The sequence below is a fragment of the Melozone crissalis genome, unplaced genomic scaffold (assembly GCF_028551555.1).
Source record: "Melozone crissalis strain CALT ecotype California unplaced genomic scaffold, PUWL_Pcris_2 ptg000016l_1, whole genome shotgun sequence".
Lineage (NCBI taxonomy): Eukaryota > Metazoa > Chordata > Aves > Passeriformes > Passerellidae > Melozone > Melozone crissalis.
Window position 1 is genome coordinate 52,834,518 of NW_026535794.1, and position 26,732 is coordinate 52,861,249.

At 43.0% G+C, this 26,732-nt stretch overlaps 1 protein-coding gene across 6 annotated transcripts in view; it reads left to right on the plus strand.

Moving 5' to 3' along the window:
• Window positions 1–26,732, plus strand: part of LOC128935404 (cytochrome c oxidase assembly factor 1 homolog) — a 51,703-nt gene that overhangs the window by 17,213 nt on the left and 7,758 nt on the right. For 4 of the 6 annotated variants that reach the window (XM_054273760.1, XM_054273761.1, XM_054273763.1 and 1 more), the window contains 2 exons: window positions 10,245–10,445; window positions 26,602–26,708. In XM_054273760.1, the coding sequence (XP_054129735.1) occupies window positions 26,611–26,708 (98 nt within the window). In that variant the 5' untranslated portion in view covers window positions 10,245–10,445; window positions 26,602–26,610. Of the gene's footprint in view, window positions 1–2,602; window positions 2,750–10,244; window positions 10,446–26,601; window positions 26,709–26,732 lie in introns of those variants that run through there. The other 2 variants (XM_054273762.1, XM_054273764.1) reach the window with 2 other exon arrangements.

Genomic DNA, 26,732 nt, shown 5'->3' on the forward strand with positions numbered 1-26,732 from the left:
GTAGCTCCCAAGCTTATTCTGCAAGCCGGTTTTGAGGACTGTGTTGGGTGCATGTATCCCATTTGCCTCTTGGAAGACAGCAGTCAAGTCCCACTCCGCAGCTATTAGAAACAGAAAGAGCTGCAGCTGCTGTGCATGTGAGATATAATTTTGGATTGTTTCAGAATGAGGTGGCCTCTCTAACCTTGGGCTTGCTCTCAGAAATGCCTGTGGTGTAACCACATGCAACAGTTTGTGTTTTGGATGTTAAAGGGCACAGTTCTCTGTGACAACACAACTGCTGTTGGCATGAATGGCAGGATTTCATAGCTGCACTCGTACATGGCCACTAAAGCTAATCAGCCACCAAGGCAAGGCAGGCACCTCTCCACAGGCTGGTCCTTGCTCAAATAAATACTCTGAGCTCCTGAGACTGCACCTCTGGCATTGACCTGGCTGCCCTTACATAGCCCTGCTTTTCATCCCTAAAATGCACAGGTGTTTCTTAAATGAGTCTTGTGTCTACTTCTGCCTGGCTTGGCTGTTTCACAGAAGTGCTTGAAGAAAACAAAATGCTAAAGGCTGGGAACGTTTTTGTGAGCTTGCGGTACATAGTTTTCCACAGGAGGCGGGATGCACCGTGCAGCCGGCTTGGATTCTGCTGCCGCTACCCTGTTGGGGCTGCTCCCCCATGACTGAGGGGTTCAAAGGGAGCCGAGCAGGAACCCACAAAAGCAGGACTAGGGAGTGAAATGAAGCCACTTCCCGAAGTGTTCTTCCGTGCAAAGGGAAAGGTGAATGACGCTTGCCCGTGTGTCCAGAAGGTGGCAGCGGCAGCCCGAGCCTGGCCGGCAGCTCCGGCTTGTCCCGCTTGGAAACACCCTCGCTAATCCGGGCTCTCCGCCTCCTTAAAGGCTCTCAGCCCTCTAAGCTTGTAACTAAGCCGGTGCTCTCATTGCCTGGCTGCAAGCCTCTGAGCCCACGGGTGACAGGCTTGGGGCTTGACCAGCCATCGGTGTGACTGGCATCTTGGGACTTTGAATAAGCAGCTAAGTGCTGGCAGGAGCAGAAGCTCTAAGCTGCTGGATCTTTACCTCCTCATTACAAAATTAGTTTAAAGCTCTGCATGGTGTCTCCAGACAGGCTTTTCTCCACTTCAACAATAAAACTATGTCTTGCAACAGATGTGTTATTACTCGTGCTGGATAGCATTTCTCAGGTGTCACAACTCTAAATATTAGAAGAAGAGACGATTCTTTATTTTCTCTGTTTTGGCAAAATCTCTGTGAATGTGAAAGGTAGACCTGGAGCAGGGGTTTTGCTCTGTGATCTGACACTTTCAGCCGAGGTCTGAGGTGAGGAGACATCTTGGTGCTGGAGGGCTCTCAGCTCAGCATACCTGGGCAGTGAAGCTGCTCTGCTACAAAGAAGAGTAGATAAAACTTGTGTTTTGAGCATGCTTGAGGAGTCAGACGAGTTAGGCTTTTCTGCAAGAATGATTCTGGCTATTATGTTTCCTTTCTTGAGATGAAAGATAGCTTTCTTAATTTAGACAATGGTGTTCCAGCTTCAGAAACCACAGGGTTCCATGTGAAATTTTAGAGATATCCTGCTCTCCATCTTGGTTCCCATTTTCCCTTACTAGCATTATTGCTTTTGGTTATAAAATAAAAGAACCAAACATATTTTCTTCCCTCTTCCCTTCACCCTATCTCACCTCAGCAGGAGCCCAAAATCTCCTGTGCCTACCACTTGGAGCCAACTGCTGTGGTAGGAAGGAGAAGGCAGGCACTAAGCCAGCTACTGGCTGTGGTGCCTGTGCCAGCCCTCATCTTCCAGCCACTGCTCTCTGCTCCCTCCATGGCAGCAGTCCAGTTGTGAACATTTAGCAGGCAGGAGCAGATACTTGAGGGAAAGCAGTGGTCTGCCTACATTGCAAAAATGCTGGTCACTTTTGCAAAAAAACCAACAAAACAACGCTCAAAATATCCCCAAACTTCCAAAGCTCTCTTCTGTGCTGGTTCTTAGGCACTATTAGTTTTCATCTAGTGGCATGAGATTGAAAAGCTGTCTGGAATAAACTCCTCATATCTGGGCACAGTGTGTTACTGTGTGCCTTCACTTTAACAGTGTCCTGAAAAGACCCTTTTTCTTTAGAGGTATAAACTGAGTAGCTAGAAGTACAGGTAATAGGGTCCATTTAAATTTTAAAAAGGTTTTACCACTAGGGAGGAAATGTGTAGGTGAAAATAAGGAGCAGAGGAGAAATTATTTCAAGTTTCCCAGCTGACATTGTGCTGCAACAGCTTGCTTTTTCCCAGGTGCTTATCTGCTATTGATGGCTTTTGGCATTCTGCATATGCAGGAAGGCAAAATATGCAGCTGGACAAGAGGGCTGCATACAGAGAGAACATTTCTGACCTTGCAACAGCTTCAGATGTTGCAGTTCCTTCTTATTTCTTCCCATGTTCTTTGTTTCTTATATAGTTTCCTTGTTTAAGATAGTTTAGGGGTTGAGACTCTATGTTTTTTCTTTTTTTTATTTATTTTGTTGGTTTACACCACTTCTGATCGATTCTTTATCACCTGCTCCCTTCAAGGCAAACTGCAGGGCTGCTTCCCTTGTGTAGCAGCTGTGCTGGAGGACTGCTGATGAGGAACAAAATGGGAGCTACAGAGCAGTCATTTGAAGGCTGGCTATTAAAAAGAAAAAAGCTAGCTAATTAGAGCTTAAAGGAAGAGGCAACACTTTGTGCAAAAACACCAGAAGGTAAGCCCTCCAAATCCCATACACTCCCTGTAAATAGCTATAATTAACCCCACAGTATTCAATTTATTAATTAAAATTTAATTAATATTTTCTGTCCTTGACAATCATTTTAGAGGCAGTCAGGAAAACATAGTGGCAGCTGGGTTCCCATAGAGCAGCAATGACATTCAAAAGGGCACAGCCACAGGAGACTCCTCTCAGTCATACCTGTGATAAAACAGAGTGAAAGTGGCCACTGGATTTCTGGGAAAGTGGGGGAGGATGGGAGACACTGCAAGTCCTGCTGTTCTCCTGCATGCTTCCAGACATCACCCTACAAATGCAGTACTCATCCTGATTATCTGAAGGTGTGAGAGAGCAGTGGAAAATGTGTGTCATCTTTCCTTACTGACCAATTTACACACCAACTGGGGGCTGCTCTACATCACTGTGTTTCACTTGGGTTTGGTGTTCTGCTTGGTGCTCTGCCTGGGAGAGTGAACTGCAGGGACCCTGTCAAAGTACAACAGCTATTGCTTAAAAATGCTGTGGCTGAACTTGGTGCACTGCTGTTCTTCTCCAGCAGTGGGTTTCTGGGTCATTCATAGTATCCATGGTCAGTATGCCCAACACCTGTTGGGAACAAATCCACTGGGAACAAATCCATTGGGATCCCCAGTGGGAAATGTGAGTGTTGTCAGCTGTGTAGAGCACTTCAAGGTTTGCTTCAAACAGATAGCATAGATGTGGAAGACACCAAATGTGTTTCCTTCAGCAAGGACAGTGCTTCAGCATTATCCAAGGTCAGACAATAGTGTAGTTCATGCCCTCACCCATCCTTTTCTTAGAGCACACAACAATTTTTTTTTGGCATTATAGTTTTTTGACCCAGCACTGCTCTGATTGCCTGCAGCATACACCTGTTAGTACTCTTCACACTTTAAACTGAAAAAACCCACCAAGCCCATGAACAGAAAATACTAACTGCTAACTACAAGGTCATGAGAGGAGATGTGAGCTGAGCACTGTGAAGTGTGGCTGCAGCCAGTCCACTCAGTAGGGACCAAACTCTGAACAGTGTGGTCATGAGCCATCCTGCAGAAACTGGCCTGTGGCTAAGGGTCTGCAGCACAGGCCTGGTGAGAATAGCCATGAGGAGAAGGAGGTCTTTTGTTCCCCATTTGACAGAAGGGTGCATTCTGAATGAGCAAGAGAATGTACTCAGAACATGTTGAAAGCAGATCTCCCAGGTCACGGGGGAAAATCTTCCAGTACAAAACTGTTAAGAGCAGCTGGGAGAGGAGGTGGGCAGCACTGACCATCATCATGAACACCACCTCTCTGCTTCTCTGCATGAAACATGAGAGGTTAGGCAGATTTTTGGTGTATCTAGTGATTCAGGCCCTTGTGGTAGGGAAGTGGCATGACGTGTTGTCGCAGACATCTTTTATGAAAAATCTTTTCTTTAGGATTTTTCCTCCTAAGAAGCTGAGAGGCTTCAGGAACAAAATGTAAACAGTGGTTATCTGTTGCTGTGGAATGCAACAGGTGGATCTTTGATTGGCTCATGTTAGTTGTTTTTAATTAATGGCCAATCACAGTCAGCTGGCTCAGACTCCTTGTCCAAGACAGAAGCCTTTGTTATCATTCTTTCCTATTCTATTCTTAGCTAGCCTTCTGAAGAAATCTTTTCTTCTATTCTTTTAGTATAGTTCTAATGTAATATATATAATAAAATAATGAATCAAGCCTTCTGAAGCATAGAGTTAAATCCTTGTCTCTTCCTTCAACCCGAGACCCCTGTAAACACAGTCACAACATCTCTCAATCCCAGGGAAGCACAAGCTGTGCAGTGCAACAAGGCCAGAAGTGCTTCTGAGAACACCCAGAAGCAGAACTGGAGTTTTCCAGGGAAAATGAGCATTTGAAAGGATGATTATCACAATTTGTGATAATCATCCTTTGGCCTCCAGACTTTGGTGTGCAACTTTAGGACCATCACAGAGCCTGCTTGTATGGTCTGTCCTATGGTCATGCAGGAAACTAGCCTCTGACCCATCAGGCTTTGAGTCACATCTCCCATCAGGTGTGTTTTCCCAGGTGTGGCAGTGTGGGGCTAGAATGAGCAAGTTCTTTACCTTTGTGTGAAAAGAAGTGCCTCTGATGCCCTGGAAAGGTGCTCACACAGGGCTCTCCCCATTCTGCCAGCAACAAGGCCAGAAGGGTGGAGGTGAAGATGCCATTGCTATTGCACTGGTTCTGTTGGCATCAGGCTGGGACATCTGGTGTGGCAATGTTGAGTCACAGCAGCATTTAATCTTGTGTTGCCACACAGGATGAAGCAGGCCCAAGCCATTGTTAGACTGTTGGTGATTCCAGGTAAATTTCAGCAGAACTGAGGGAGATGGAGATAGATGCTGAGAATCACTGCAGCCTTCACCCTGAAATGGAGGTCCAAAAGAGCACAGCAATTGCCCAGTTGTGCAACTATTGCCTGACTTTGCATGCATCATTTAGTCTTTCTTTTCTCCCTGCTTTTCTTTCTTCCTCTCTCTCTCTTTTTCTCTCTTGTAAATAATTTTTACTGAATTTTTAGAAAAGTACTTCCTCTACCTCAAAAATTCGTCTGTTTCTTGACCTTTACAAAGAGAATAGGGGAAAGGACAAACCCCAGGCAACTCACTGCTAAGTTTTGAATTTGACGTGCAGAACAACAAATTTGTCCAAAATGGGCTTTGCTTTACTGTTAGTCATTTGTACCAACCTGCAATTAAAAGGCTCAGCATTTGTTCTCATCGCTTTCTGAAATTACATTTTCCACTTCCTAGGCCCTGGCCTCAGGCAGTGGATTTTTGAAGCAATCATGCCTTGGTAATTAATGTTTAAAGATGAATGTTGCAACTTCTAAAACAGTGTTGCTGAGTAAACATACAGCAAAAAGAATATAAAAACTGCAAGCCTTTTATGGCAAGCTGCAGAGTTTGGAGGTGTTATCCTTAGAGCTCCCAGCTACAGTGCATTTGGTTGCCCCTTCCTCCATTCTTTCAGGTGGGGGGGACAGCTGTGCTTTAAAAAAAAGCAGAGCAAAATAAATATCACATCTAATCTGTCATTTCTTTGCGTTACTGACTCATCACCCCAGAAAGCTTGCTGGGAATGATTAGCTCATACAGAGAGAGAGAGAGAGGAGACAAGTCTTTGGCATGGTCTGTAGCTATAACATGACCATTTTGGATTTTTGCAATGGAGTGGGAGGACAAGGAATAAAAGGGAGGAAGGGAGGAAGGCGTAAAAATGGAAGGAGAAGTTCCCTTCCTATGTCACATCCCCTGGTTTGTCATGAGTCTGTCATGACAGACTTTCTCTGTAGAAGCCATAGCTTCCAGTCTGTTACTAAGCCAGCTGGATTTACCTGTGACAGCAGCCCATCCTACACAGGGCTCCTGTATGTGACAGAAGTGCTCCTCAGTGCCATTTGCTGAATCTCATTGCAGCATTTTTGGTGCTGTAAAAACTGAGTTCTTGTATCACCTCTTTCTAACAGAAATCCTTAGCAACTGAAAAGCCAAGTTGGGAAAATCAGCAACTTCAGCATTTTGGGAAGGGGAAAGGGTAGTCTGCATTGAGACTGCCTCCCTACTGTAGGCATCTGATTTGGGCACTGCAGTCCTGATTCAGACCTTTTGGAAGACACACCTCATGTCTAATGTTTCCCAATAGGTTGGCGTGATGCAGCTGTCTCTTCACCTGAGACTCCTAAGATGGGAAAAGTGAGAAAGCACTTGTAGTCTCATGAGTGATTTTTGTAAAAAGGGACATGGGGGTCCCACTGTACCATGGGAGGGGTGCTGTTTTACATACACAAAAGTCTTTCCTCATCTAGCAAAGGCCAATGACAAAATTCTGAACAGATCAACTGGAACAAGAAAAAAATACTGCTTTGGGCTAGTTTTCCTTGTTTTGTTTTGGTTTTTTCCCCTCTTCTTTTCTTTCTTCCAGAAAAGAGAATAAAATTCCCATACCAACATATAGCTGGGAGGTTGGCAAACCAAGTTTGAAGCAAGTTATTTGGGCTTTCTTACTCTGATATTCTTTTTGCTCAGAAGAAACTAAAACCCAAAGACCTCTTGGAAGAACTCCATGTTTGATTCTGCATTTAAGTGGAAAAATGGAAGCTCTCAAGTATCTTGCCTTTCTGGAAATGAAGTTCAGGCTCTAAAAGAGATTAGTAAAAGACTCATTCAGCACTAGTCATACTCATTTGGGTAACAGGCAAGTTCCTGCCTGTACTCACTTCTAGTATTCATTATGAATGTGTATTAGTGACTTCCTAAGCAGGAATTCCAGCAGAACAGTAAATGAAGTATTGACTTCTGCTTTAATAATTTTCCTGTTCTTTTAGCATTGTTTATATACCATCATCAATATGCGGATACATAAACTGCATACCAGTGCTTGGCTATTTTATTTTCCATTACTTTAGTTATCTCTCCAGACTCCTGATCCTAAAAGGATTAAGCTAAATTTTAGATGATTTTGCTGTTGAAGCACAGTGGTTTTGAATTGTTTTGTTTGTTTTTATGACCTCTTTAAAGGTTTTCCAGTAAAGATGAGGTCTTATTTGTACTAAATTTATGCCTGGTTGTTCAAAATAGCTTGCTAGTGTTTTCTAATGTTGATTTTTCAGAGATCTCCTAAAAACACAAGTCCACAAAGCAATTCTGCAGGATGCAGGGTGTTTCAGTTACTCTTCTTGTTAAACATGACACAGATCATTCAGATCATTCAGCATTTTGCTAAAATGAAGCAAATTGAATGGAAAATGCTTTGGTATTAAAAGCAGTGTGTCTTTCAAGAAATGTTTAATTCTAAACCGATCATTCAAATGGAGTGTAATAAAGACTACTGCAGCTGATGAAAAGATTTTGTTCAACTCAGTGGGTTCTCAAACAGGCAGAGATAATATGCTTGCCCTTGCTAACAGTGTTCACTTAGCTGTGTTGCCTTTCCTAGACTGGAAATTAGATTTCCTTCTCTATTGTTTATATAGAAAAACCCAAACAATTCAAGGAGATTATGTGGGAGCCACTGTTTTTAGAGGAAAGAGCTGCATTTGGATAAAAGATACCTCCCAACTTCATGCTCAGGCACTTAGCAGTAGCCAAAATAAGCATCCTTACCACGTTTCTGAGCTGAAGCCCTACACCAGGCTGTGTGTGTCCCCTGCACACACCCCGTGCTGCAAGGAGGGCTGTACAAGGGCCTGCATCAATAAACAGCAAGCAGCCAGCTCCTGTGCCAGCTCACACCTGTGTGTGCATGCATTCCCATAGTGAGCATGTGCATGGAGCCACCCATTTGTACACCTAAGGTTAGAAATGTCTGTCTTTTCTTTTTTCCTATGCTTCATTCCCAGCTTATTCCAAATCCTGTCCCCAGACTTAACACACTTTGTTCTTACCTCACCTGCTTTGAAGACTTTGGACTTGAACTGAAGGCTCTCAGCACCTTCAGCTGTCTGCAGACCAGACTTCAATTGGTACATCTTTATGTAGGGGGCATTTTGAAAGAACTCTGACTGTTGATTACCAAGGCTGTTTCCTAAGGATCAAGACTCAACAAGAAGTAAGCAGAGGCACAAGAACAAATTGATCAGAGGCACAGTCGCCCAAGTATCAGGGACAAGGGTGAAATTTTGGGATCTCGCTTTTTACTTGCACCACAGCATAATTTGGTTTTGTCTCTTGCTTTGCCCTTATTTGCTGGTCCTTATTTCTACACCTTTAGAATTAAAATGGCCAAAGTAATTTATACTCCAAATTTATTTTCTTGTTCTGAAACTGGCAGTGAATGCTGTAGGTTTTTCTTAAGGGAAAATTTTCTCTAAATCTTTCTCTAAAGGTGCCACGCAGAGAGAGCTTCTCTCCAGGAGTATGGGGCAAGGAGAAAAAAAAAACCTCTATTAGTGACCTTTTTGCTATGTAACCTTTTCTTAAAATGCCAGCAACTGAGCTTCTACAGAGAGAACAACAAATATTGAAAGAGGAATGTGAAGGACATTACGAAACAAGAAAGTAAGAAAAGGGATCTGCTCAAACAAGTTTCTCAGGAAAGGTGATGTAATATGTACTGTAGAAAATCCTAGCAGTTGACATAACAAAGTTGCTTTCTAAATAGCTGTGTATGCCAGCAAGCTAGGAGAAACAAGAGTTTACAGCTGGGAATACAGCTGAGCAGACTGTTTTGTCCAAAAGAAATATAGTAGGTGTAAAACTTCTATTCAGAAGATGTCATTGAAGTTTAATTGAAAAGTGTCCTTTTAATTAAGGCTGAGTGACCACTGAATGAAAGCCTCATTTCTGTGGAGGCTGTTCTTGGTGGTACTCTGAGATTAACCCATGCAGGCTGGCAGTACTCAAGAGGCTGCTCTTGGGATGCCACAGTACACAGTGCTGTAGCAAGTGCTCAGTCCCATTCATAGACTTCTGCCAATGTTTATCAATCTTTTAGCTGCTGTCTTGAGAATTGCCCAACTTTTTATTGACTGACTTGCTCATATTCCAGCCTGGTTTCCTGCATAAATGGCTGTTCTCAACAGATGTGTTCTGCATGTATCCACATCTGTATACATAAAATTTGGGAGCCTCCCTCTCTGTTACAACAGACCTGACAGAGACACACAGGGTCTTTGAGATAATGAAAACATTAGAATTTTGTGGCAGCATGTAGCTGGATATTGGAGAACATCTAGATCTTCTCTGCAGGGGAAAGGCTGCAGGGAACTATGCTCTGTGTCAGCCTTGGAGACTCCAAAAGGCCCACATCTGGAGCATAGCAGGTGTTCTTATTCCACTTCTTACACAGCTTACAAATTTTAAGGTCTTGGTTGCAGACTGAAACCTTAAAAAGCACTGGTTCCTCTATTTTGTTCCTCCTGGTAATTATAGAGCAAAATATTGCATGTGCAAAGACTGATACATGCAAAGTGTCATTAGGAGTGCCACTTTCAGGTAGGTTAGTTCATAAAAGTTGGATAAACTGCCAAACAAGAAATCCCAGCTCATGGACTGTTGTGGATTTATTCATCATTACAAACAGAGGAAGAACTGTATAGGAAGAATGTCTATTATGAAAATTATATTTAGTTATAGGGCTGACATACACAGTCTGTTACCTGCCTTTTACAAATACTGTTAGCACCATTCAGGCAGCCAGCAGGCATGGTTTCATGCAAAGGAGTGTGTGGTTATTTTCATAAGGTTTTTATGAATGCTTGGAGAAGGCTGCAGGAGATCCTTGATGTTTTTTATAGCACTGCTGTCATGTCAAAATATCATGTACCAGCTTCTCTCTTTACTATAAACTGGTTATAAGGAAAATTAAGGCAGTAGGACTGACAGTGCTAGATGTCTTGGAGTGGGAGGTTGAGTGACCATGTTGAATCCTTAGGAATGTTTGAATATTCTTCCCCTGTCTCTGATACATACCCACTCCTGCATTCTCTCTTTTGTTTTAGGTGGAGTCTGGATAAGAGCTGTCAGGAGGGCTTTCTGGCCAGTTTGAGGCTGAGTGATAGCAATCTTGAACCACAGTTTTAGAGGAGTGGCACCAAAAGGCCTGTTGTTAACACTGAGTGCTTTGCAGGACAAGTAGCACTCCCTGCTTCCTCAGCTGCCTGAAAATCAAGCCATAGATACTGACCTTCAATCAAAATAAGGTAAGTCAAGACTGCATCAAGCATGACTGAGTTTAAAATATGGTCATCTGCCTATCATGCAACTGTTTGAAATTAAGCCAGGGAAAAAATCACTAGAGCACAACGACGTGCAGAGGTCACTGATATTGCCAGATCTCTCCCTGTTGTGCTAAAACTGCTGTAAAATGATGTCTTGTTAGTGCTGTGCTGAAGTTGGGCTGCCTGTCAAGAGCTTCCTGAGTTACAGCAGTGCTGAGGCTGGCAAGCTGCAGTAGATCCACTGGAAAAGCCCTGCCCACTGCAAAAAGCAGACATGCTTCTTGGCTATGACGAAGGTTCTAGATTTCTTTGTGCAGCTCCAGTTTATTTCCTAAAATGCAAAGTGCAACAGACTGCAAAAGTGCAACAGTCAAAGCTGACCTGTTACTTAAGAGAATAAGTGGTTTTAATCAGTCTACCTTTTTTTTTACTGAGGTAAAAAAATCCAAGCATCATACTTGTTACTGATCAAAGTAACAATCTCTATTCCTAAAGACACAGTCTGCAGAAAGGTTACTATATAGCTAAAGAGAGAACTTTCAAAAGTAACCTTTAAAAAAAACCCCAAACCCATACCTTTAGCAGAGATACAGTATCCCTAAAGTATCTCCTAAGGTCACTGTATCACTAAGGATAAACCATTCAAAAGTCTCAATTTGTGTTGTTGCCCTCAATTTAACAGAAAGTTTCTCCCAGCTAAGACTTGATGGCAGCAGTGATGGGGTAGGAGGAGCTGGCTGCTCTCATTTGGCACAGAGATGAAATCCGGGGTCCAGTTAGCCTTTAGGCCAACATTTGATAAAACTCTCATGCCACACTTTCATGTGAAGCCCTTTTCCATTCCCACAAAACCCACACACTACTCTTGTTTCCCTATAAAAGTCCATTTGGAGCATTACAAGCTCATGTCAGATATGAAGCTATTTAAATCTTTCATGATTTCTTATGTTTATTCTTTTGACATTTGAGCACAGTTGATAAAAGTGTGAGAACAGTTGCTGCTCCTGTTTGAATTTCTTCACCTCTCCACTCTTCAACCATTTTAGGCTTTAAATTGTATGGAAGGGAGCACATTAAACTAGGTCTGAGAGAAATGGGAAACAACATCATGGGTCTGCAGCTGTGGGTGCTGCAAACAGCCCAAATCTCCATATTAAAAATCAAACACTTTTTTGGTGTAAAGTGTGAGCAATCCCTCAAAAAGCTACATGAGATCCATTTTCTGGGTGATGGAATGCATGCCTGCCTAGTTTGCTTCCTGTGAGTTTATTAACACTTGGTGCATCTGTAACTGCTGGTTATTGAAGGAAGGACTTAACTCCCTCCCAGAACTCTGGGACTAATCAAAACATTGCCATTAACATTTAATGAGAAAGTTGTTGCTTTCACCAATAAACTGGCTTAGACTCTTAGTCCCCTAAAACACAAATGGCACATACTGCATCATAGTTAACAAGCAGATTCTGGGGAAAAAACACAGTCAGAGGAGTGCAGCTTGTTGCATAAGCTCAAAATGACTGTCTGATTTCTTCTTACTTTCCCCAGCAGTACTGGAAATTATGTATGCTAACCAGTATTCATCTCTCAGCAAAGTATCCAGACCTTGTAGGGCCAGTTCTTTCTTCCAGTAAGACCTCTGCATCATAAAGCAACTCAGACAAAACATGCCCAGGGGAAAATCCCATGCTTATAGGAGCTTCCAAGCCTTTTCAACAATTTGCTCCCCTAGCTGCTTGTCTTGGGTGGAGGAGAATGGCCTGTTAGAAAGGAATGGCCAACATAAATGGAAAAGAACAAGTAAGACACTTGAGGGTGTGTCTAATGGATCCAGATATCCAGGTCAGCAAAGGAAGTATTGACCCTCATCTGTGCCACATTCAGGCAGAGGAGCCAAACTGGTAAATTGTAGGTCTGTCAGCCAATTCTGCCATTTTGGAGATGGGGCTGGGTTTACACTGGGGAGGCATCACATGAGGAGAGTAACATTTTGGATGCTGTGGGTCCTCATTACTAAATTAAAAATATTAGAGACAGTTACCACAAACAGTTTCACAATGCACTTACCAGGAGAACAGTAAGAGCAGTGAATAGTGCATTTTATTGCAAATGCTTCATTTAACAAAGATTAAATATGCATCTGAACACTGTCACTTCGAGATACATTTCTAATCAGACTTTGCCCCTGCTTATAGTGATATAAATAAAGAATTATTCTACTGAAGTCAGCAAAGTCATTATCTGGTTTTAAACTCAAAAGAGAGAAAATCTTGCTTTTCACTTCTACAGCAAATCCCATTCAATTCAGTATGAACACAACAGTATATTTAAGAAGAGAGACAACTGAAAAATCCATGTCCTTAGTTCAGTAAAGGGTTATGGAGCTGAATTTCCATCTGAGCACTCTTGAATATTGAAACATAAAACCTCCTTTTCCTGTGGTGTAATCTAGTTTATTTTCCCCAGAAAATACATTTTCCTTTTTGTAAACAGAAACCACATGAAGCACATGGTTATCTTCTGAGCAAAAATATCAAAAACCATAGTTTCCACATATTAAAAAACCAAAAACCCACAAACTTCTGTTTTAAAGCTAAATGCAGGTTTTTAGTCTATCAACATTTTTATTCCATGCCAGTTTTTTGCATAGTGGAAAATATGCACCCTTAGGAGAATAACAGCTATGATAAGTTGTTAAAAACCAAATTATCTAGGAATGTAATTTTTCCCATTATGAAAGTGGCTTGTCAGATATTAGTGAAATGAATTAGTCACTTAGCACACCTTTCACAACCTCTAAAAATTAGATTATGGCCCATATGTTTCCATGAGTAACAGGAGCAGTTCTCCTCTCTGTATATACAATAGTGTCACTCCACAGTTTCTGATTATGTTTTATTCACATGGAAGCATAAATCAGTCCAAAGCCTAAAACTAACCAAACCAGTTCATATTTCTCACATGAGCTATTCTATTTGCATGCCTTTCCAGATTAAACATTTCTTGTTGTGATATAAAAAGATTCCAGGTACTTGGTATTCAATGGAAAAAGGTGATAGCATGACATTTAGAAGATGTATGCATGAGTTAAAAAAGGAAAGTGGGAAAACAACAGGAAGAGAAAAGAATATTTGCTTATGACCCTCTTAATAGAGGAAAGTAAATTAAGCAATACCTACCCAATTTATCCCGTGATTTATCCCTCTGCTTTCTGGAATTATTCAGCATAGAGGAGGGATGCAAGCAGGATCCCATCAGTGTATGTTAATACGTGAAGAAGATGGAGCCAGGTTCTGTCCAGCAATGCCCAAGGATGGGACCAGAGGTGATGGGCACAAGCTGAAACACAGGAGGTGCAGTCTGAACATCAGGGAATGGTTTTTCACTAGGAGGTTGACAAGGAGCTGGCCCAGGTTGCTCAGAGAGGTTGTGGAGTCTCCATCCTTGGAGATACTCAAAAGCTGTCTGGAAATCATTCTAGACAACCACCTGTAGGTAACCACGTTTGAGCAGGGATGCTGGACAAAGTGACCTCCAGAGATCCCTTCTGACCTCAGCCCTGCTGGGACACATGGTGCTGCTGGGACACATGGTCTCTTGTCAGGGACAAAGGGAGGCAGCCCATTTTCTTGGTTGACTCCCTTCAATCAGGAAAAGCAAATTTCAGAAATGTAAAGGGTGCTCCAGCAGCCAGGAAATCTGGAAGAGACCCCAATAACCACACAGAGTTTGCAGTGGGAAGGAGTGAAATGCTTGTAGGGTCAGGATAGGCAACTTTACATCTGGCAAATTCATAGAAACAAAGCAGGAGAGCAAGAATTGCATCTTACTTCCATTTCACTCTGAGAGAAATTCCTATCCTTTTTGTTTCAGAGAGGGAACTGTGATGTAACTAATAAATATACAGCAAGTGTCACCTGATGACTACAGATTTGTGCCAGGGGCTTTGGGAGCACAGGAGGAATGCTGAGAGCTACTGTGAAAGGACTTGTCATGTACAAAAGCAAAGCAGAGAAACCTGGATGCCTGAATTTTATGGCATTTGATTTCAGTGCAGACAACTGAGACATTGGTAGTTTCTGGGACTATAACTACATTTTCCAGACTGATTTGCCATATCATTCTCCTGCACAGGATGAAGCTAAGCACATCAAGGGGTGCTTAAGTCCAGGAGCTACATAGTGCCAGTTGCTGGTGCTGCAGCACTTAGCTCTGGCCCTAGGCAAGAACCCCAGACTTTGAGGCTTCACTGTGTTCACACTGTTCACACAGTAAAAAGGGTCACACACCTCCTCCCTCTCCTGTGACTAGCTTGTCCTCTTGAATGCCAGCTCTCCTACATGTTAAAAAATATCTGAACTGGACTCAATGCAATGTAGGGCAGTTGAAAAAGCTGGAAGGCAAATTCAGTGCCAGGTTAAACACTGGATCCTTTTCTTGGATCATCACCTTCCTGGTACAGCTTCCCATGAGCATGGCAAGACAAGGGAGCTATTTCTTTTTCTTCTTTAGTGAACATTGCAAAAGGACAGCACCGGGGAGGCTGAAACTTTCAAAACCATGAACTTTGTAATGCTGAATTCAAGCAAAAATGCAGCACTTTCAAATCATAGCTGGCACATTAAGGTAACCCTGACAAGCAAGATACAGAGGTGCAAATGCAGCTTTAATGTAGAAGTAACAAGTTTCTGTCTGAAAATACAGCATCTTGCCAAGTTACAAGGAAGGCGTTTTTTTCATACCACTAACAGTAGACAACGCTGTTATCAAACAGAGTGGTGCTGTTGGAAGTGGAGGAGGAGCTGTTTTTACATCTTTCTCTAGACTGTTTCTGCTTCTAATGAATACAAATGCCTGCTGAAAAGCTCTGTACTAAAGTACCTGGGTTTCTTTAACAGGGAGCTCAGAGGAGCACTGCCAGGGTTAACATACTGTTTTTCCCAGGCATATACAACTGTATGGCAGAAGGCACTATGCAAATAGTGTTCACAGAGTTTATAATTTCCTGTTGGAACAGCAAAGAAAAGAAGGTCATTGATTTAAACCAGAGAATACAAATTATTTCCTGCCCACAAAGCTGCCAAATGCTTGGAGTTATTGATTTTTTTTTCCTCCCTGCTGCTAACCAAACACTTCTGGTCCTGTCGTGGGCATCATCAGCTTATTGACTAAGTAAACATAACCCATTAAGCTGAACATTTTAAAAATAATAGAAAATTATAGTGGCTTTAGTTAAAAAAAAAAAAAAAAAAAAAAAAAAACCCCAAAAAAACAGAAAGGAGAAGAAAGGAGAAACAGTTCCTGAAGTTAATTAACTTTTATGTAGATTCAAGTTTCTGCAATATAAGTTTGCATCCAAATGAGAGAGGAGGGAATAAATTAAAAGAAGACTCAAAAGTCTTTTCCTAAAGAAGCCAAGAAGAGGAGGGTGCAGGGAAGCAGGTACTTAATATTTTAAGATTTCAAGTAAAAGAAAAAATTACTGCAAAATTGAGATTGAAAGGATAAAACCATGTGGCAGCAGCATGGTGAAGGCATGTTTTTATTTATTTATTTACTTATTAGCAGCAGGAGGTCTGTGCTATTGTCTGAATTTTTTTTTCTAACTCAGAGCTGAGCACAGCTGATGCCTGGCCTTGGAACCTGTCAGTTTGAAGATAACATGTACTGTATTAATAAATGTAGAACAATACTTGCTGTCAAGTTGGTTACAAGGCAGTGGTTCACTGAAGGGGGCCTGACAATGTCAAAAAGCATTAGACCAGAGCCAGCAAATGTTTTATACTCTACAGCTGAACCCAAAAGAGGAACTGATGCCCTGAATCTGACTTTAGGGCATCTGTCTGCTCTGGAGAGTGTGTATTTGTCTGAAGAAGCAGGGAACGAGTTGCTTTTCCCTCCTCTTCCAGCCATCTGCCTACACAAGGGAGGCAAGAACCAAGACACAAGAGAACAAATCCTAGTGTGCTGTAGATGGACAGGGATACCTTGTAAAGACATACAAAATAGTCTTTATAAGCAGGACAGTACACTCAGGAGAGGTGTTTACAGGCAGGGAGACAGCTACCAGGCTGAGCCACTGCAGAGGGCTGCCTTTCCCCTGGGACTGGCTGTTGCAGGTGGCTTCCCTGGCCAAGAGCCTTGCAGTCCTTTGGTGTGAGAGTCAGCCGTGGGAGAAGAGCCAGTGGGAAGAGACACCAGGAGGGAAGTAAACAAGCAGATTACAAAGTGATGATAAATGAGGGTATTGGACTACTACAGTGGCTTAGAGGAAGGTGTGACTGCTTCCTCCACCCCCTCACCTTCATGCCTGTTGACTGAACACTATTAAGGCAGGTAGTCACAGATTAATAATGACCTGTTAACAGCTTCTTTAATTTTCTATTAAGTGCCAACTGCAGCTGCTATAATTATTCTGCTGGTCCTACAACATGCCCTGTGCCAGACTGCAAAGTATTTTAATTTTTTTGTGTGGAACACACTGTCATGCTCTTAACGTGTGTAGTGCACATGGGCAATTGCATGCCTAAGTAAAATTACATCTTAGGCTGTCAGAGCACTTTGTAGTCATTAAATATTGGTATCTTCCAGCAAAGTAGGTACCAGGAAGTGTTTAGTCACTTATTTCTGCATGTGTGAGACACCTAAACTTTATAGTTTTAGCCACAGTGATACAGTGAGTCAGTCTCTGAGCTGCTTGTGAAACCTGGGAGCTCTCTCTTCTGCTTTGTTTTTGCCGGTATCATACAAACTGCAAAAGTCATGGATAGGTGGGAGGTAACACTAAGCAGGGGCTTTTTCTGTGTAAGCAGAGGTCCCTAGGAGTAATGTTGTACAAAAGTGGTATCCATCATTGTTGCTATTCCCACCACCACAGAGCTGAGTAGCATGTGATGGGAAAATAAAACATAAACAAACAGAAATGGATCACAGCCCACCTATGTGTCTCATATATGCCACAAGTGTCAAATTTCATTGTATTGAGCCCTTGGTAATCTAGTGTTGAATCAACAAACCCCACACTGAAGATTACTATTTCCTGAGGAAATAGTGTATGTTGTTAGCAGCCCTGTTTGAAAACTACTAGTGAGGATATGTCTTGAAAATGCTATAAAGCAGATGCTGACTTTTCAAAGATCTTGTTGAAGGCAATGATCCTGTAAAGGTATCATCTATTGAGCATACATAAAGCACATGACATTTTGAGAAATCTCACCCATCAACAGTACATAAAGGTGTGGTCTGTGCTTTTGTCCAGCTCTTGGACAATCACACCTCCTTGCTGGACAAAGCCCTGTGCTGTATCTCCATAAAGGAAAGCTTGTTCCCATATCTCTAAAGGTAGATTTGCTGTAGGAAACAGCCCTGAAGTTCTGCCAAATCTGTCTGGTCTGGCATGTTTTAGCCTTAGAGAGGAAATGGGCAGGGAACAGGGAACAGCCCGGGTCTCTGGGAGTCAAGTGCCTGACCTGGTACTGTCTTCTTGTGAAGATGTTCAGTGTTTTTTTCTCCCACAGCTCTGCAAAATGAAAAAAAAAATCCCTGCCTTCCCTTACTGGAATATGAATCCCTAACAGGAGCTATTGAAGAACTGAAGATTCAGTGATTCACATTCAAAGTATTAAACAGAGAAATATTTATTCCTTAAAAATTTTCCCACACATATTCTGAAGACAAAAATACAGATTGCAGTCAGCTGTTCTCTGAAATTCCTCTTGTCCTGACTCATATTTGGAAAGGAATCTGATTCATGTCCAACTATCTTGTGACCACCCAGTACAAGTTTTCCTTTTTCTAAGGGTAGATGAATAAATCAGTAGCTACTCCCCAGATGAAGTTAAAGGTCTGACTCCAGATGCTGCATGTGCAGTGTGGCAGGTTCCATCACTTCCTTTGCCCTTTTGCACTCTTCATCTTGCACAGCTCTGTGCAAAAGTTAACAAGCTGGATGTGTCTGAACAGAAACCCTCAAGTACTATGGGAACTTCTTTTCTTTCTTTTATTTTTAATGGTTCCCATCATAATTATTTTTCCCTTTTTTGTCTTTCTGATAATAGAATGTTTCTAGGTCAGAATCCCAGTTGGTCTTGTGCTGCTTTTGGTCCCCAATGCCTATTAAAAAGTCACAAGTCTTTGAGGTTAGCTTTTCCCCAGATCCTAATTTGTGTTAACAGATTTAGCTGATACTGAACCAGTTCTGCTCATATGGGCAAGGACCAACTTCTGGAGCTGATCCAGGTGTCCAAGATGTTCAAAAGTAGTTCATTTTCTTTAAAGCCTTGGGCTGTAAGTGTTGATCTGACACTTTTGAAAGGGACTTGACTTTCAGAAGGGAAGAGTCTTTTTCTAAAGGAGGTCTGTGCTGTGAGAGTATAAAAAAGGACACTTGAAATAAACTTACCCCCTCTGAGAGGAATTAGGGTAGCATTTTTTTTTTTAATTTTGGTTTTCAGTAGGAAGTAAGAATAGGAGCAGGGTGTTTTAAAGTGCCAAAAATATGTACTGCTGTAATACTATATAATAAAAAGCATTAGGTCAGGAAGGTGTTTGGGCACAGGACTGCAGACCTTCCCACCTCCACTGATATTTTTAAAAGCTTTGTAAATCAGGCTCTTGCTGACCACAGCAGAGCAGACCACACCACATCTTTTACCTCCTCATTTCCAGAGGCAAACAAGGGAGCAAGCATCATATGATGTACACTATGTTCCTGCTTTAAACATTTTTCCCCTGTGACTGCCTCCCCTGGCATTCAGTACCTTTAGGTCACTGTCTACTGCATGCCTGTTTAATGTGGGCATGTGGATGATATTATTGAAGTCAGAAAGATTACAGACAAGCATAAGCCTCATCACGATTGGAATTGGTAAACTTCCAGGTTTTTAATATGGTCACATAGAATTCCTAGCCCAATGACATCTGCAGTACTTGTGTGAAGTTCTGAGACCATTTTCTTTTCCTTTTACGAGGTAAAATGTAACCTGTTAGCCAAGAAAGTGACCACAGATTCCTGGTGGTTTTTTGATTCTTTCACACATCTCAGGATTTAGTAAGTTGACTTAAAGCTAGATTGGATATGAGATTTTGTCAATGTCTTCCCCATAATGAGTGTATTGGATATAGATAAATGCCCAGAAATTAGTAAGAAAGATAAGTAATTACCACTGCATGGAAAGAATTGCAAATTCTTTCCATGAGAAATGATTTTGTACTCTTCCCTGCTCCCTTACCTTGCAGGTTCAGTGAACTTATTCAAGGCAATTATATATGGGAAACACACATCAAACTGAAAACCTCACTGGCTTGACAGCTCCTTTCTGCTAAACACAGAGTGTTATTCCCTCTCATCCTGACAGCACGAGACAGTCAAAGGACTCTATTTGCTGTTTCTTTATACGATTCTTTTGTTTTAACGTGCCCATTTGGAAGCTGGCCTGCATTGCAGGCTGTGCAGAGGCACAGGGACAGCATAAAACAATTCTTTTGAACTTGGATTGCAGCACTCATGACCTCAGTCCCAGCAGCAAGGAAGCCAAGAAGCTGTCCCACAGCTTTCTCAGGTAAATCACTCACTGATCACCACTGATCTTTTCTTCTTGCACCTTGGATGCAACTTTTCCATTTACCCTACTTATGAATTCTTACTCTTAAATCCTTTGCAATTCACCTCTAAAATGCAAAAAATGAACATTGACACCTTCTTCCCCCTCCATGGTGTCCAATTACAGAAACATACAATTAGGGATGTTAATGACAGATTATTAGGCATTAACCTATAATGCTATCCTCCAATAGCAGCAAAAATGGGTCACACTGTAGGTATAATTATCCTGGTTCTCTAATAACACGCCCTGGTTGTGCCTTTTTTCTGTGATATATCCCTTGTATTTCAGTGCAGAGTAGGGGCAGCTCTAGTTGTCCTGGAGAGTGATCTGGAGCTGGCTGTTGAACTGCTGGCACATGGGCCTGGCCTTCAAAAAGACTCAACAAACTAGGCTGTAGCATCTTTCCAACTTGGAGAAAACCAATGAAGGATTTTGGCCCCTGTCTGATACCCACAGTTAGGAGGACAGGCTCTATTCACAGAGGGATAAACTGAGGGACAGCAGGAGACAATAGGACTCCTTGGACAATAGGAATGGTGGCCCCACTGCTTCTGTCTGCTCAGCACCAGGGTGGTGGTGCAATATTCTTCAGGGAAGAGGGCACACAGAGGAGTGACGGTGGGTGGGCAGGAGGAAGAGAAATGCAGTGCAGGTGAGCCCACCGGATGAGACAGTGCAGCTTAAGAGCACAAAGGGAAGTTGTCTGTGACAGCAGAACAGAAATTCTCTTCTGCAAATAGAATAGAAACATGAAAATAAGAGTGCCCAAGAGAGGAGAAAAATGAAATGAAACTAGGATATCTGAAGGCATCATGCAGGTTTTGTGCTGACTGAGAAGGCCAATTGCTTTGTAGCATCTGCTGCAGGAGAAGTGATACAAGAGTGAGGTGACTGTTTAATGTCCTTAATCACTTTATTGACTACTTTCTCTTGACTTGTTAATTACTTAGTAGCAAAGGCAGAAAATAAACTTAACATTCTTTCTCGGCTTTCTTGCCAGTAGTCTTTCTCATATGTAGAGTGGGCCCCTTAAAGCATTCTCACCAGGGCCAGCTACACTAATCTAGGAACTGATTCACAAGGAGATCCTGGAAGAAACTATTTCAAAGGTGTCTAAAAAGATGTACCTGCTTAAATGCCAGAATATGTGTTTTCAGTGCATCTGAAGAACAACGAAGGTGGAAAAAGAAAAGAAAAATATTAATTCTACTTTTGATTTGACTGTGAATTAAGCAAACTTTACTGCAAGTTTCTGTGGTCTTGTTGAAGGCACTCTATACATGCAAAGTCTTTGATGCTTCTGAACATGCTGGCAGGGTTAAAAATTTGTGCTGTTACCTCTCATACATGAGGAAAATAATATGTTGAGGCTATTTCCAGAAAAAAAAGGGAAAATAATATGCTGAGACCCTGTCAGAACATTTCTGCTGTACTGTCCTGTTTTGGATGAGAGTACTAATTATGAAGGGATGTTGTAGACAGTGAGTGTCAAAAAGATGTGTCTAAAATGGTGTCCTAGCATCTTATTAGTATAGAAATTGGCTTACACCCAGATGCCTGCCTTATGGATCTTAGAAGATCAATGGATGGGCAAGAAAGCAAGAATGTGAAATACAAGTGTGTGCTCGTGTGTGGTTTGCCTGACATTCCCCTCATCTCCTGTGACTTCCTGGGTGGTTTGCTGAAAAGCTGTGCCCAAGGCCAATTGAAAACCCACCAGCCCAGGGAGAGTTCCACTGCAGAAGGGTCAGCAGCAACTCCAGCCTTGAAGTTAGATGCTCAGATTTGTGTTGAGGTCTCTTGATAAATTTTAATTTAATTTAATAGTAGTCTTTTGTTGCACCTATTTAGTGTGTCAGTCCAACACCTCAGGACTGCAGTTGTTCAAGGTGGTTTAAAGGCTCCCAGTTGCTTGTGTTGGTGGCCTGGCACTATATTGTCCTGGCCAGGTGGGTAGGCAGTGGCCCAGACTGAGACAGGCAGCAGTGATCACACCGAGTTTGCACTGATCGAGTTGCTTCTCTCTTGTTTCAGAGCAGCATTATTGTTTGCTGTTTGGTCTGTAGTAGCACCCAGAGGCTAGAGATGCTGGTGGAGTTTCATAGCACCAGAAGGAAGACAAGGACAAGGAGAAGGAGGAGGAAATGCCTTCCCCAGAGAACCTACAGCCCCAGCTCCCTTGCTCAGTTCCAGGGAAAATAAAGTCAATGTTTATGGTTGGTGAAAATACCCTTCTTCTCCAATACCTGCCTTAGGTGGAGGTGCCCAACAGCAACCTCTGCCACACAAATTTCAGAGACCAAACAGAAAACTCAAATTTGCCAAAATAAGGGAGACTGTCTTAAGCTAGCCTATTTTTAGAAGATCCTCTGTGGAGAAAACAAAGTCTAATTTAAAACAGCCTTCAATGTTGCAGTAACCCACCATTTCACATGTGACCCTGGAAGTTTCTTAAATCTTGTTAACAGCCTGTGTCCCACTTAGCTTCAAAGTCAAGCCTTGTCCTCCAAATCCTGCTATTTTTAAGGCACAAAGTGAACATCACTATTATTAGGGTAGTCTGATCTTTAACAGTTATGTTTTGAGAACACTACTTACAACGATTTAAGGTCTCTTATTGGTAACTGTGGGTTCAGTGTTTTTGTGCATGCTAATCTCCACTTAATCTTTCTTACCTCTGCAAATAACATGGAGGAAAAGATGTCTTTGCAGAACAGCATAGCTTGGAAATTGTGCTTTTTTCATTACTGGCTGTTGAAAAGTCTGTTTTTCCACCAATTGACTTGCATACTCTTTTACAGATATAAAGGTTCTCAGGGGAGATCACCACAAATAGCAGCATGGACTTCCTCCTTAGGAGGCATGTTGTGTCTATAAAATTCTCTCACATACTTAGAGTTGATCCCTTTGTGGCAAATGAAGTGGAGGGGGTTTGGTCCTTCCCTGTGAAAGTCTCTACATTTGCAAGCTGGATGTCATGTTCACAAAGGCTCAGGACAGGAGGCACACCTTGGGCATGACTCTGCTTCCCTTCCTTAGTGAGCCACTCCCATGGCACTTCAGCAGAGCAGCCAACAGAGCAGCAGACACAGTTGGCCACAGGACAGAAATCCAACTGATAAGTCCTTGCAGACAGCAGATCCTTAATACATTGTGGTCTTCCGTAAGCTGTCACCATTCAGAAGTCATTGGCAGCTGTGTGCCAAAGGATGCTCAAGGCTGCAGTATTCAAGCATCCATTCCACAAGGGACCAGGATGGCCGGGAAGGGAAGCAGCAGCCCCTCTGTGAGGGATGCTCTGGGCTCCAAAGTCAATTGTCCTTGGTTTTGGAGGCTGGCAAGGAATTGTGGGATCGGTGAGAGGGTTTGCAGTCTTGAGAGGCTTGTTAAAATGTGTAGCTCTGAACCTTTTCCCACAGTGTGCTGTCATAGGACTGGCTTGGGAAAACAGCTGAGAAACAAGTGGGACCAGAGCATCAAGAGCTAGACAGGTCCAGTCCACGGGCTTCCAACTGTGACTGAAAATGCGCAATGGAGACCTTGGTGCACAGCTTGGGTGCACCTCAGCTCTCCACATCTCTGCCTCAGCAGGAGCTGCAACAGAAGAGGGCTGTGGGCAGGGGCAGCACCTTAGGGGCAGCCAGGCGTGCAGCACGGGGCAGCAGTGCTTAATGGGATCACCACTGCTCAGCTGCCAAGCTCCCTTGCCAGATGGCACTGTCTCCACACTGGAGCGGAGGTGGCGATGAGAGTGTGTGTGAGCATGTGACTGATCAGCAATAAGCTTTTCTTACTTTCCATGCACCTCCCTTGTCTGGGTGTGAGCAGACCGTGAGACCTAACAAACCTCAGACCCACTGACAGCAAGTTTGCAGAGCCTCTAATTTCCGCTGTTTACCAGGCAGGTCCCCCGAGCCTCAGTCAAAAACCTCGCTGCTGCAAGAGCTCCCTGTCTTCCCACCCTTACTCAGCACACTGCCAGCAGCACCCCCCACCCCAGACATTTGCATTCAATTACCCTGAATTTAATCACAGAAAGAAAATTTTGCCCGGCCACAACTTTGAAAGGGGCAAAAACAAATGCCTCAGGTCACAAACTGTTATATCTGATCCTCCCTCCAGATTTACCATGGGGTTTTTTCCCCATCCCTGTTATGTGGTGTTGGTGTCAGAGCCTCCTCCTGGCCAGATGAATCTTATAAGAAACTTGGTTATTAATCAGATTTTGTGGGGGTTTAAAGAAAGTTGCAAACACAAGCAGGCGAGCAGGAAGTTCTCACTGTCCTTGTGAAATGACTACCACTGTTTCTCTGTAAAACCACACTTGCACATTTCCTCTGCTGTAACTTCTCATGCCATTCAAGTTCCCCAGGGAAAACAAGAAGAAAAAACTCATCAGAGAAACATATCAGGAGTGAGAGAGATGATAGCTGACAATACTAATGGCACAGTGTAGGCATTTTGGGGTATAAAACAGGCATTACATCCACATGCCTCTCTGGGTTGCTATCACTACTAGCCAGTCACAAATCTGAAATTATTTAGATAGTAAACTTAAATACTAAGAGTTCTTAAAAATCAAGGAAACTAGTTAATAAGGAAAGCATTCAGCTTAGGAATAGCATGTGTTACAACTGAGTGCTAACACCAGCAGGGCAGGAGATGAAATTTATACCTGAGTTGCATTCACAGTTTTGTAGAGTCATAGAATATGCTGAGTTAAAAGGGACCCACAATGATCATGGAGTCCAGTTCCTGTCCCTGCACAGAACACCCCAAAAATCACACCAGGTGCCCAAGAGCATTGTCCATACTCTTCTTGAACTCAGACAGGCTGTGACACTTCCGTGGGGAGTCTGAGTTTCCCTCAGTTTAGAGCATGCAAGTGTCAGCATGAGGACATGTCAGGAGAGTGGTGAACAGAGGGAGGCTGCCCATGTCACCCTGACCTGGCCACCACGGGAAGAAGTTCTGACTCTTGTCTCTCCACCCTTGCTGAACTGTGGTTGTCAGCTGAACAATACCTGACTAACACATACCTGAGGGATGCTAGAGGTGGTTTCCACAACAGGCCTCAAACAGTCTTGCCCAGGTCACATTTCTGGTTACATTTTGGTTTGGCCCTTGGTTTATTAATCAGCTCTCATGGAGCGTAGCACTTCAGCCGCAGTGTCATGTGACAAGTATTGGGGTGTTGTCGCAGACATCTTTTCATTAAAATCCTTTCTTAGGATTTTTTCCTGCTGAAGCTGAGAAGTTTCAGCAACAAATGTAAACAATGGTTATCTGCTGCTGTGGAATGCAACAGGTGGATGCGTATTTGGTCTCCTGTGGATGTTTGGATTTACTGACCACTCACGGAAGAGCTGCTCTCGCTCTCTGCCGAGACACAGATCTTTGTTATTCATTTTATTCTATTCTTAGCTCAGTTAGCCTTCTGAGAACTTCTCTTTCTATTTCTTTTTAGTACAGTTATAATGTAATATATATATATCATAAAATAATAAATCAAGCCTTCTGATCACGGAATCAACATTCTCGCCTCTCTCTTCACCTCAAAACCCTTGTGACCACGGTCACAGGGTGTGAAGCCTTTGGGATTAGAAATCCCATACAGCTCCTGTGTGCCCATTGAAAAATAAAAGCTTTTTGCTAATTTTTTTTAATTGCTGTCAGGACCATTCCTCCCTCCCATTCCAGCTCCAAGAGAATGGAGAGCAGAAGCCAATACTCAGATGCTCGTTCAAGTCCTGTCCTGCCACAGCCTGAAGCAAAGCGCTACGCCCCCAGTGACAGCTCAGCTTGACTCCTACTAACCTGCTGTGGGCAGGAGCATTAGCTCAGTTCTTCAGTCCCACTCTTGCACAAACTATGGAAGTGTTTCTTATTCTGCTGGGTCATGCATTCAAATGTCAAAATTGTGACTCATTAAAAGGGCAAGTTTGGGCGGGGGGAGGGGGGTCACAGGAAGGAAGAAAAACAGCTTGGAAGAGACTTCCTGTTTATCCACAGCTTGGGAAAAAAATTGACACAACAGAATACACATACCCTGGCTCCATTATCTTTGCTGGCACGGTGCTGGCTTGGCTCTGTCCCTTGCCACTCAAGGCCAAATGCATCCCTGCCGCGAGCGTGTTTACTTGAGAGGAGTTTACTCGAGAGAGAAATGCGGTGCCCGGAGCCTGAATGCCCGCAGTGTGCGAGCGAACGCGCGGGCACCCGGAGCCCCCGCCGCAGTGCCACGGCTCTGGCCCCCGGCCACGCCAGGGAGGTCATTTTCTTCGCGGCAATTAGCGAAGTGGTGGCATCACTAAAAGGAGTTGAATAAACACATTCAGCCCAGCTGGGTTCCCGGTTTGCTCTGTTCTCACCACTCTTCCTTCTGGGCGCATGGTGGGGCCCCAGCGAGCTCGGGGCCTGTGCACTGCGCTTTCATTCAGGCCTGGTTGGAAAGGGCTTTTGGAAACAGGAGGAGGGGGGAAGTAACCCTTTGGCTTTCTTCTTTTACAACGACTGTCTTCTCTTTTTCTTTTCAGGAAGGAAAAATGCCAGCTTCTCTGAGAAAGCTGCAGCAAATGGCTGTTTTCATGGGACTGTTCAGCGGCGGGGGATGCATCGTGATGTACAATCTTATGCAAAGCAAGTCTTGGTGTTGTTAGCAACCTTA